The sequence below is a fragment of the Penaeus chinensis genome, chromosome 24 (assembly GCF_019202785.1).
Source record: "Penaeus chinensis breed Huanghai No. 1 chromosome 24, ASM1920278v2, whole genome shotgun sequence".
NCBI lineage: Eukaryota > Metazoa > Arthropoda > Malacostraca > Decapoda > Penaeidae > Penaeus > Penaeus chinensis.
The window spans coordinates 24,831,239-24,843,738 of record NC_061842.1 but is presented as its reverse complement, the minus strand read 5'-3'; the positions used below and the strand labels follow the sequence as shown (position 1 = coordinate 24,843,738).

General features: G+C 44.3%; 1 protein-coding gene across 2 annotated transcripts in view; it reads left to right on the top strand.

The window, feature by feature from the left end:
• LOC125038179 (phosphatidylinositol 3-kinase regulatory subunit gamma-like) overlaps nt 1–12,500 on the top strand; it is a 78,654-nt gene that overhangs the window by 40,118 nt on the left and 26,036 nt on the right. The window contains exon 2 of one of the 2 annotated variants that reach the window (XM_047631557.1): nt 1,594–1,697. Coding sequence is in view for 1 of the 2 variants with exons in the window: in XM_047631555.1 (XP_047487511.1) it covers nt 1,029–1,697 (669 nt within the window). In the remaining variant the exon portion in view is untranslated. Of the gene's footprint in view, nt 1–720; nt 1,698–12,500 lie in introns of those variants that run through there. The other variant, XM_047631555.1, reaches the window with a different exon arrangement.

Below are 12,500 nucleotides of genomic sequence, written 5' to 3'. Positions count from 1 at the left end.
CTCGCATTCCTAGGATTTGGGATTCGCGACTGGTGATTCAGTCGGAGGATTCTCGCGGCGGGATCACGTCGCTCTTTAAAGCAGAGTGCAGGGAACGGCAGCGAAAGTGGATAGTTGCGTTTCGGTGAAGGGAAATAGGAACATGAAAAATGTACTGTTCTGGAGGTTACATGCCTGTTGACAATGAGGAAAAAAATTGGTAGCTGATATCAATGTGAAAGGTAAATGACTCGCTGATAAGATAGATCAATTTGGCCGATCAAGGAACCAGTGTGTCGAGGTTCCTGGATTTCGAAAAGGCATCTGTCGCATCCTGCTGGGGATTCCCGACGGCTAATGGGATTTCTGGTCGTCGTGGTGGTGTCGACTATGTGCTATAGTTATTCGCAGTAAAATTGGAAAAGCGAGTGAATCATGCATATAGGAGCGTCTACATAGTTTTAGATCAAGCTCCCAGCGACTGTCATTCAGCTAGGCAGTGCGACGTTGCCAACTACTCGAGAGGAACCGCACAAAGGGAGGCTGTGGATACTGACACTGTTTGGTGCTCTGTAGGTTATCTTGGTCCTTGAATATACTTTTATATTGTTCGTTAAGTCTAAAACTCGTCTGTACATAAACTGGGAGGAAAATGTTTGCAGGAGATGCAAAAGAAAGCATTAAACAGAGAAATAATTCAAACTAGGCAACGGGCATCGCGTGTCGCCGGGCGCCGCTAGATCGGTGCTCGACAGTCGGCCCGCAACCATACTGACGTGAAGACGTACCACCGCGACCGCCGGCGTCCTCAACATGACATTCACTTAGATTAATTTCGCATTTAATTGCTGTATCCGTACAGCGGTTTAGTTAACCTTATTTGATAAGGCATTTATAGTTTAGCGACCATCCGTTAAATTCAGCTGAAAGCTGCAACGTTTATTGTGATATGAAAATAAGGTCATGAACATGTTATCCACTAGCTGTGTGATTTGGCAGTATTGGTAAATGTTATTGACGTGTGTGAATATGTCTACATGTGTTCGTGAATGAATATGTCGAGTGGAAATAACGGCAACATGCTCGACACTGGCCTCCTGTACGAGGCGATGAAGGCGCGCCCGATACCCTGCCCGCCTGTGCAACACGCCCACTCGGGGGCAAGCTCCACCACCCACGGCAGCTCTCCGCCATCCACGATGTCCGCCTCGCCCACCACCACGACTGCCATGGGCGTGTACGACACCGAAAACAACCTCAATAAGAGTGGCAGCCAGGACAAGGGGTACACAGACAAACACGTGCTCAATATCGACAAGGAGAACTATATGCTCAAGTGTGGGCCCGCACCCACGCCCATATGCCTCCGGACTCCCTCAGCTCCCACGCCCCCAGACCAAATCTTATTTAATGTGACCACCTCCTCCGAGTGCCGCAGTAGCGTGTTAACGTGTTTGTACCGCCCACAGTCGTGCGGGGGCTCGTCCGTGAGTGGGGGCTGTGGGTCCTTGGTGTCCTATACCACAGCCGGGGGATCTCACAGCCACAGCAACGGCACTAGTCCAAGTCACCATAATGTGTCTCACACTGTGTCATCCCTCTTGCCCCTCTTAGAGTGCCGCGCCTGCTTCCACAACGTGTGTACACCTTTCTCGGTCACCCATTCCTGTGCTCGCCCGCACGATACCCTGCCGCCGCCCACGCTCACCAGAGATGTGGTAAGTACCCCTTTTACCTCGTCTACTTACGGTTTAAGGTTCAGGCCTCTTCATGGAGGCCACAAGGAATTTTCTTCTGTAGGAGCCATTTAGGTGAATTATGATATACATATACATATACATATACATATACACATACACATACACATACACATACACATATTTATACATATACTACATATGCATACTTAAATGCATACACACTAGAAATAGCTTTAACATTATGCATGTATGTATACATATATGTATTTATGTATATATATGTATGTATATTTGTATAAAATGTATGTGTTTTTTTTTTATAAACACGCACACACACACACACACACACACACACACACACACACACACACACACACACACACACACACACACACACACACACACACACACACACACAGACACATTTATATACACACATTTATATACACACATTTATATACACACATTTATATACACACATTTATATACACACATTTATATACACACATTTATATACACACATTTATATACACACATTTATATACACACATTTATATATATATATATATATATATATATATATATATATATATATATATATTATACACATGTATTAGTACATACATATAATATATATCAACGTATAAGTATACAAATTGCTGTTGACCCACACATTTACATAGTAAGGTACATAGAAGAAGTTTTATAGGTTAGTGTAGGCCGTTTCACCAAAGATAAAAGTTGAAAAATGCCAGTGTTTGACCTCTTGCAATTGTAGATTGTTCTGGTGCGAATTAAGATAGGGATTTATAGCAACATTTAAAGAGCGATTTAGTCTCCAATGTCCTTGAGTCAGAGAGAAGAAACTAGCTCGTATGTTCCTCTTAAGAGAAAATAAGAGTTTGGTAAATCTCAGATACATACAAGATTTTGTTATTTTTTTCCTAATCTTTTTCAATTTTTTGTCTCAAGTGAAACTAAGAGACACGTTAAATGATGTATCTGCCAGTGTGTCGAATTTGCTAAGGTGAATTATTCATTGGGACTTGTAGTAGAAGAAATTGTAGTGAAATCTCCCTTATCGTAGAAAAATGTTGAAGTGAACGCCAGTGCCCGAAATAAGTCGTGTACATGTAATATGGAGACAAGGCACTAGTATCATTGAGAACGATACCTTAAGGGAATTTCTTTTTAAGCGGTGTGGAAAAAGATGAACTGAAATCGATTTGAAAAGGAGAAAAAATACGTGGTGTTGATCCTATCTTTATGGTTATATTTGCCGTGAGCGTGGATATGTATATATATATTTTTCAAAAATTGTGCTACGGGAGAAACTGCAAATTAATTAAAAGAAGCATGATTTAGTAAGGTATAGAAAAAATCGTCAGCTGAGGTCGCGTTTCGTGCGCGAGGCGGGTGTTCCGTGCAAAGCCGCACTTGGAGACAACCTTCACCGGAATAGCTATTAATGAACATGAGAATTTCGCCTTTTGCATTGCTCGTAGGCGACTGGGAATCGACATAGAGATAGGCAGGGGGTTCATGGTCACGAGGACCTGGGTTAGAATCGGGAAAGTGACGAACTATGGGCTCAAAGGACGAAAGGAGTGGAAACCGATTGTGGGAGGTAGTGCAGGGAGGTCGGTTCATATGACGTTCTTACCCGGAACACGAGCTGTGTGCCAGAGGCGGCTTGCCAGGTGTTCGATAATCTTTCTTTCTGAGAACCAAGAGTTGAATGTTAGCTCAAGTTTGCTTATTTTTATTCATATGCGTTCCCAGCAGTGGATAACGCCTTGTGTTTCGTACTGTTGCCTACGAGGGCCGGAGACAACAGCAGAAGTCCCAGGGGTTGCTCGTAAACGGGAGTTCTCTTGCCGGCTATTTCCCTGTTGGACCCGATGTAGGTTAGGGCTGCTGTTACTGTTACCAACTATGATCATGGGTGCTATCAGCTAAATCCACGTAATGAGTCATGGAAAATGCTTCAAAATTTGGAAGGAGAAGGACTATGGTGTGCTCTCGCTCTCTCGCCCCTCGTCTCTCCCCCTCTCCCTCTCTGTTTTAAGTGAAGGTGGCGGTGATAACGGGAGGGATGGCTTCACCGTACAGGGCCGGAACAAAGAGAGCTGGGAATAGCCGTTGTTGCTACGCGGCCCGGCCAGCCTCGCGCTGTGCTGCTGCTGCTGCTGCTGCTGTGCCGATTCTGCTGCTGCTTCTGCTCCTGCTCGGTTTATGCTGCTGCTGCTGGAGGAATTGCTTGTCTCCTGTTTGCTTGTCTTTTGGCTGAACCGTGGTTTATTTATTAGTTTAGAAAAGGGCTTATCTTTCTCTTGAAAAGTGTGATATCACCGAGCTTACCAATTTAGCAATGTGATATTTCATCTGCAAGCTAAATTTTCCTCTTTAGTTTCCATGGCTTTTTCTAATGCACTGCTTCATGCTGAAAAGTGTTTTCCCCTTTCATCGTATAGGGAAATGTGTCAAGCTTGCAGGATGTCATGAGGTTGGAGGGTAACATTCATAGGTACAATCCAGTATTTTTCTTATTGGACTTGGGAACGTTCTCACACATGCTTTTCACTGGAGTTTTAGAGAAGTTCAAATGTAGCTGTGCCTGAATTTGCCTTTCATGCTGCCACTTTGTTATAATAACTCTGTGTGTGCGTGCGGGTGTGCTTGCTTGTTTATGTATGTATATGTATATCTGATGTCTAGAATTGTATGTATACTTGTATAAATCTTATGTTAATGCCATTATATATAATATGATACAAATGTTCACGTTTGATATGTAATTTGGCATATATGTAGCATATTTGTCATCTGTATATAATATTGTGTGTATAAATGTATAGGTACATGTGTGTATGTATGTATGTATGTATGTATATACATAATGTATGTATATATGATTATATTTACTTATTTATTAGTAAATATTATATATATTAAATATTAAATACATATTATGTATATATTAAATACATATTATGTATATATTAAATACATATTATGTATATATTAAATACATATGTATATATTAAATATATATTATTTATGTATATAGTAAATATATATTATTTATGTATATAGTAAATATATACTATTTATGTATATAGTAAATATATAATATTTATGTATATAGTAAATATATACTATTTATGTATATAGTAAATATATAATATTTATTTATATAGTAAACATATACTATTTATGTATATAGTAAATATAAATTATTTATGTATATAGTAAACATATACTATTTATGTATATAGTAAATATATACTATTTATGTATATAGTAAACATATACTATTTATGTATATAGTAAACATATACTATTTATGTATATAGTAAACATATACTATTTATGTATATAGTAAACATATACTATTTATGTATATAGTAAACATATACTATTTATGTATATAGTAAACATATACTATTTATGTATATAGTAAACATATACTATTTATGTATATAGTAAACATATACTATTTATGTATATAGTAAACATATACTATTTATGTATATAGAAAACATATACTATTTATGTATATAGTGAATATATACTATTTATGTATATAGTGAATATATACTATTTATGTATATAGTGAATATATACTATTTATGTATATAGTGAATATATACTATTTATGTATATAGTGAATATATACTATTTATGTATATAGTGAATATATACTATTTAGGTATATAGTGAATATATACTATTTAGGTATATAGTGAATATATACTATTTAGGTATATAGTGAATATATACTATTTAGGTATATAGTGAATATATACTATTTAGGTATATAGTGAATATATACTATTTAGGTATATAGTGAATATATACTATTTAGGTATATAGTGAATATATACTATTTAGGTATATAGTGAATATATACTATTTAGGTATATAGTGAATATATACTATTTAGGTATATAGTGAATATATACTATTTAGGTATATAGTGAATATATACTATTTAGGTATATAGTGAATATATACTATTTAGGTATATAGTGAATATATACTATTTATGTATATAGTGAATATATACTATTTATGTATATAGTGAATATATACTATTTATGTATATAGTGAATATATACTATTTATGTATATAGTGAATATATACTATTTATGTATATAGTGAACATATACTATTTATGTATATAGTGAACATATACTATTTATGTATATAGGAAACATATACTATTTATGTATATAGTGAACATATACTATTTATGTATATAGAAAACATATACTATTTATGTATATAGAAAACATATACTATTTATGTATATAGGAAACATATACTATTTATGTATATAGGAAACATATACTATTTATGTATATAGGAAACATATACTATTTATGTATATAGGAAACATATACTATTTATGTATATAGGAAACATATACTATTTATGTATATAGGAAACATATACTATTTATGTATATAGGAAACATATACTATTTATGTATATAGGAAACATATACTATTTATGTATATAGGAAACATATACTATTTATGTATATAGGAAACATATACTATTTATGTATATAGGAAACATATACTATTTATGTATATAGGAAACATGCAATGTTAGTTAAGCTGTTAGTGCGAGTGTGAGAAGGAAAGGGTCAGTTGGAGGGCGGGGGTCGTGGGCGGAGAGGGGGAGGGGGAGGGGGAGGGGGAGGGGGATGAGGGCACGGCAGGTATCAGAGGAAGGAGGAAGTCTCTCTCTCCCTCCCCTCTCTCTCTCTCCCTCCCCTCTCTCTCTCTCCCTCCCCTCTCTCTCTCTCTCTCCCTCCCCTCTCTCTCTCTCTCTCTCCCTCCCCTCTCTCTCTCTCTCCCTCCCCTCTCTCTCTCTCTCTCCCTCCCCTCTCTCTCTCTCCCTCCCCTCTCTCTCTCTCCCTCCCCTCTCTCTCTCTCTCTCCCTCCCCTCTCTCTCTCTCTCTCCCTCCCCTCCCCTCTCTCTCTCTCTCTCCCTCCCCTCTCTCTCTCTCCCTCCCTCCCCTCCCTCTCTCTCTCCCTCCCCTCTCTCTCTCTCCCTCCCTCCCCTCTCTCTCTCTCTCTCCCTCCCCTCTCTCTCTCTCTCTCCCTCCCCTCTCTCTCTCTCCCTCCCTCCCCTCTCTCTCTCTCCCTCCCTCCCCTCTCTCTCTCTCCCTCCCTCCCCTCTCTCTCTCTCCCTCCCTCCCCTCTCTCTCTCTCCCTCCCTCCCCTCTCTCTCTCTCCCTCCCTCCCCTCTCTCTCTCTCCCTCCCTCCCCTCTCTCTCTCTCCCTCCCTCCCCTCTCTCTCTCTCCCTCCCTCCCCTCTCTCTCTCTCCCTCCCTCCCCTCTCTCTCTCTCCCTCCCTCCCCTCTCTCTCTCTCCCTCCCTCCCCTCTCTCTCTCTCCCTCCCTCCCCTCTCTCTCTCTCCCTCCCTCCCCTCTCTCTCTCTCTCTCCCTCCCTCCCCTCTCTCTCTCTCCCTCCCTCCCCTCTCTCTCTCTCCCTCCCTCCCCTCTCTCTCTCTCCCTCCCTCCCCTCTCTCCCTCCCTCCCCTCTCTCTCTCCTCCCTCCCCTCTCTCTCTCCCTCCCTCCCCTCTCTCTCTCCTCCCTCCCCTCTCTCTCTCTCCCTCCCTCCCCTCTCTCTCTCTCCCTCCCTCCCCTCTCTCTCTCTCCCTCCCTCCCCTCTCTCTCTCTCTCTCTCCCTCTCTCTCCCTCTCTCTCTCTCTCTCTCTCTCTCTCTCTCTCTCTCTCTCTCTCCCCCCCCCCCCTCTCTCTCTCTCTCTCTCTCTCTCTCTGTCTCTCTCTCTCTCTCTGTCTCTCTCTCTCTCTCTCTCTGTCTCTCTCTCTCTCTCTCTCTCTCTCTGTCTCTCCCTCGTCCTCTCCCTCTCCCTCTCTCTCTCCCTCCCTCTCCCTCTCCCTTTTTCTCTCGTTCTCTCTCCCTCCCCTTTTTCTCTCGTTCTCTCTCCCTCTCCTTCCTCCCTTCCCGCCCTACACACACACACATACACATACACATACATACATACATACATACATACATACATACATACATACATACATACATTTATATATATATATATTTATTTAGATATATATTTATATAGATATATATTTATATAGGAAGTATGTTTGCTGAACATTTTACCTTACTTTTTCATATTTTTTCATCGTCATTTTTTACGCATGGTTAATTTTGCAAGCTGGACGAACACGGTGATAGAGGCTGGCTCTTGGCGCTCCCTTGTCTGTGGAGGAAGTCAGTAGGCAAGCTGAATGTTTAGGATTGCTTTGACACAAGCAGTTGGCAAACACGGGACGAGGAAATGTATCTCCCAACATATCTAACGAGAGAGAGAGAGAGAGAAAGAGAAAGAGAAAGAGAAAGAGAAAGAGAGAGAGAGAGAGAGAGAGAGAGAGAGAGAGAGAGCACGACAATCCGCCTGCTTGCAATGGACCAAGTAGGCCACCGGGTGTACAGAAAGAATAGGTCTTGTTGAGGGCGGGGGGGGGGGGGGTAGGAGGTAGGAGGCGAGTTTCTTGCGACGGAGCTAAGGAAACTGGAAGCATAAGGCATAGGTAAAGACCTCCTTCGGTCTTATTGTGGTGCTTGGAGGCTTGGATAGGTCTAAGGAGGGGGATTGTGAGACTGGATAGGGTTAAGGATGGGGGATTGTGAGATTGGATAGGGCCAATTGGCGGGGTGGGCGGTGGATTGGAGGTCGGGGATTGGGTCTCGTCTTGCGTCACCTTGTTGGGAGATCATTGGTAGAGAGAGGATGTGCTTTGTTGAAGGCCCGGCACTTGCGGGTTTTATGGGTGGCGCTGGCGGGGTAAGGGGGTAGTAGTGGCATGCGATTGGGGTGGAGGGGTAGGGGAGGCGTGAGTGTTATTTACTTATTTATTTTATATTTAGAAAGTCTGTTTTTTTTTTTTTTTTTCTTTTTCTAAAGTTTCTCGATTTTTTCATTATTGTGTGTGTGGTTGTGGGTGGTGATGCCAGGTGAAGGAGCGTAGCCACTGTGTGTGTGTATGAGTGAGTGGATGTGTGTGAACCCCAGTGAGCGGGTGAGTGATTCTGCATATGGGTGAGTGACTGAGTGAATGTATGTGAGGGAGGGAGGGAGGGAGGAAAGGAGTGGACTGGACTAATGAGTCGATGAGTGAATGTATGTCTGTGCGAGCGAGTGACTGAGTGAGGGAATACGTATGCGAGTTCGAGCGAGTGACTGAGTGAGTGAATACGTATGCGAGTGATGGCGAGATGATTGGCGTTGGTATGCTGGTTGAAAGCAGCGAGGAGACTGGGCGAGTCGAGAGGTCTTTGGAGCGAGTGTTGTTGAATGAGCTGAAATATATTACGTTGATAGGATAGGTCGAGGGGGGGGGGTGGGGGGTATCGGTGTGGTTGAATGGTTGAGAGCATTGTGTTCAAGAGGATTCGGTGAAAAGAGGCATGTTAAGATATATTGTGGATGATGTGATGCTGATATGTTTTTATCTTCTTCTTCTTGTACTACAAATGGAAAGCGTGAGAGCTCGATGAATGGGGGTTGGTTATTAGCAAGCGCAGCAGAAAAAGAAAGATCAAAATATCTCGGTCCAGTAGTAAACATTCGAACCGTTTTATGAGGAGAAGCAGAGTGACGGGAGACGGCCGCTGCCGGAGTGTCGACGCTGCAGGAATCGCTGTGGATCTTCGCACCCTTGCCTCGCCCGCTGCTCCCTTATCCCTTGCCCTAATCCCTATCACTGTACCACCTCCTCCCTGTTCTTCCCCATTCTCCCTTCCCCCTGCCTACTTCCCCTTACTGCTTTTCCCAACTCGGTTTCCCCTTCCCTTCCCCCCTTCCTCCCCACCTCTTCTGCCCCCCTCACCCAGTCCCCGCCCCCACCCTCTCCCGCCGTCCGCCGCCTTAACAAGCACTTTCGGCACGCCCTCGAACAGCCCTCGTTTTTTCAGGGCGTGTCACTGTAGGGCTCGGAAAGCTGCAGTGAGAAGGCCTGGCGAGTAGCGGAGCCGTCGCCGTGGTGGGCCTGAGCGAGTGTCCGCGGGATGGCTTCTCCCATTTTTTTTTTTTTTTTTTTTTTTTCTAATCGAGTGAAAAAAAGAAAAGGCTTGGGAAAAGACGTGCATGGGCGGCAGCGGGAGTACAGAGCGCTTATAGATGTTGTGGCGAGCGGGCGGTGGTTGTGGTCACGGGATCAGGTGGCTGTGGCCCGGTGCTCGCTTGTTGCTACCTCCACACGCCACCTTGTTGCAACACCAGCCGCAGCTGTTGCCCACTTATGCGCTCTCTCTCTCTCTCTCTCTTTCTCTCTCTCTCTCTCTCTCTCTCTCTCTCTCTCTCTCTCTCTCTCTCTCTCTCTCTCTCTCTCTCTCTCTCTCTCTCTCGTTCTCGCTCGCTCGCTCGCTCAGTCTCGGTAAACCTGCCGGTCTGTCTCAGTCTCTCACTAAATCTTTGTCTGCGAAGTTTTAGCTTTTCTACTCTTACTTCCTCCTTTCCCTTCCTCCCTCCCTCCCCCTTCCCCTTTTCCTTCTCCTTTCCTATGTTTCCCTACTCCCTTCCCCATTGCACAGACCTTCCTCCGCCTCCTTTCTGCATGCTGGCTCGACGTCATTCTTCTGCTTAAAGCTTTCAGTCTTCATTCTGAGTCTTCCAACCTCTTTCATTTGTTCGTTTGGCTCTCTGTCTTTCTTTCTTTCTTTCTAACTCTCTCTCTCTCTCTCTCTCTCTCTGTCGAAAGGCTAGAGAGAGAGAGAGAGAGATTTAGGTATCCATGACAACACGGCGGAGTAGGTTGTGTATCCCCCCCCCCCCCCAGGCCTGCCGAGAGAGAGAAGCGAACAGGGGACTATGGGTTCCGAAGCCCTGGAGATCCTAAGCTTGCCTGTCAGTGCCTTTTGAGGGAAGCCTTCTCCTCCTTCGCCGTTCTCTTCTTCCTCCTCCGTCCTCCTCCTTCTCCTCTTCCTCCTCCGTCCTCCTCCTTCTCCTCTTCCTCCTCCGTCCTCCTCCTTCTCCTCTTCCTCCTCCGTCCTCCTCCTTCTCCTCTTCCTCCTCCGTCCTCCTCCTCCTTCTCCGTCCTCCTCCTCCTCCTTCTCCGTCCTCCTCCTCCTCCTTCTCCGTCCTCCTCCTCCTCCTTCTCCGTCCTCCTCCTCCTCCTTCTCCGTCCTCCTCCTCCTCCTTCTCCGTCCTCCTCCTTCTCCGTCCTCCTCCTCCGTCGTCCTCCTCCTCCGTTCCCCCATCTCCTCCTCCTCCTCCTCCTCCTCTTCCGACTTCTGTCGAGGGAGTCTTATAAGAGGCAGGGGAAGGAGCGCCTAGACCGAGGGCGGGGGATGTGTGTGTGGTCGCGATGGGCGTGCGTTTGGTTCCAGTGCAAGACATGGGTCGTTATGGTAGTCGTCGTAGCAGTGGCAGTAGGGCAGGCCGGTTTTAATTGTTCAGGAGCGGACTCGAGTGTAGTTCCTTGTCGTTGCAGTAGTCGCGAAAAGAGAAAGTGTCGGAGGGAGGGCGGAGGTGGGCGTAGGGGTCGTCGCGCTCGGCTCAGCGGTTATGGGCGTTGTAATTGCGACGCTGATAGTGAAATGGTGGCAATTGGGTTGGCTCCGGCGGTAATTATGGTTGATGGCGAGATCTCTGGTAGCATCGCTCGTAATAATCAGTGGTAAAGACGAGTGGTAATTTTTTTAATGGCTTGATTTAATAATAGGCTTGTTTCTTTTGTTAATTTTTAGTGCCGGTACCAGGCAGCGAAAATGCAATGGGAGTAAAAGGCATGGAGATAATTGTAATGACAGGTTTGCTTTAATGTATAAGATTTTTTGATTTTTTTATTTTTTATATATACTTTATTTCATCTCATTGTCATTCAGTAAGGTACGGAGAAAGTTTTATGAATACTTTTTTTTCGAGAGTTCAGGAAATGTTAATATAGTTGCAGATAATAATTCTCACTCAAATTAACAATATACAGGGGACAAATAGATGCAGCAAACGAGATGGCTTACTCGCAGCTTTATATTTGCCAAGACGTGCCAGGCACAGATTGTGCTTGGCCTTTTACAATGTTATTAAAGGAAAACGTTAATAATAGCAAGCGTATGTTCCTCAATCCCTGTGTGTGCTCGTCCATGTAATGTTCTTCATCCTTCATCAGTCACCCCACTATCCCCCCCCCCCCCACACCCACACCCAACTACTTCCTACCCCCCCCCCCCCCTCTAAGCTTCCCATCCTCGGGGCCACGTGCTCTCCCCTCGCCCCTTTTCCGCCTCCTGGGTCGTGCCAGCCCTGCCCCTCACGACAGCATTGCCACGTCCTCTTCACTCCCTATCAGCTTCGTAGGATTCTGGCTACACCTTTTTTAGCGTCGCAGTTGGCAGCGCTGTTCCCCATCCTGACCTCGCTCCGGCCGGGCTACACTTCCCTCCACTCTGCTCTCCACTCTGCCCTCTTATCTTTCTGTTCTCTTGTATTTTCTCTCTCTCTCTCTCTCTCTCTCTCTCTCTCTCTCTCTCTCTCTCTCTCTCTCTCTCTCTCTCTCTCTTTTATTCGATGTATGTGGTCTTTGGGACGGGCGTGCGGGGCCTGGCACCACGTGACGGAATTAGTTCTTGTAGATGTGACGGACACGCTTACACGTTGTAGGGGAACGTGTGTGTGTGTGTCGCTTGCTACAACACCTCTCACTGCGGTGTTTGTGTCTTGTGTGGAAGGAGCATGTCGAATACGTGTTGTGTGTTTGTTATTTACTAGACGGGGTGGTTCGGCACGAGGTAGAGCAAGGCTAAAGGCTGAGAGAGAGAGAGAGAGAGAGAG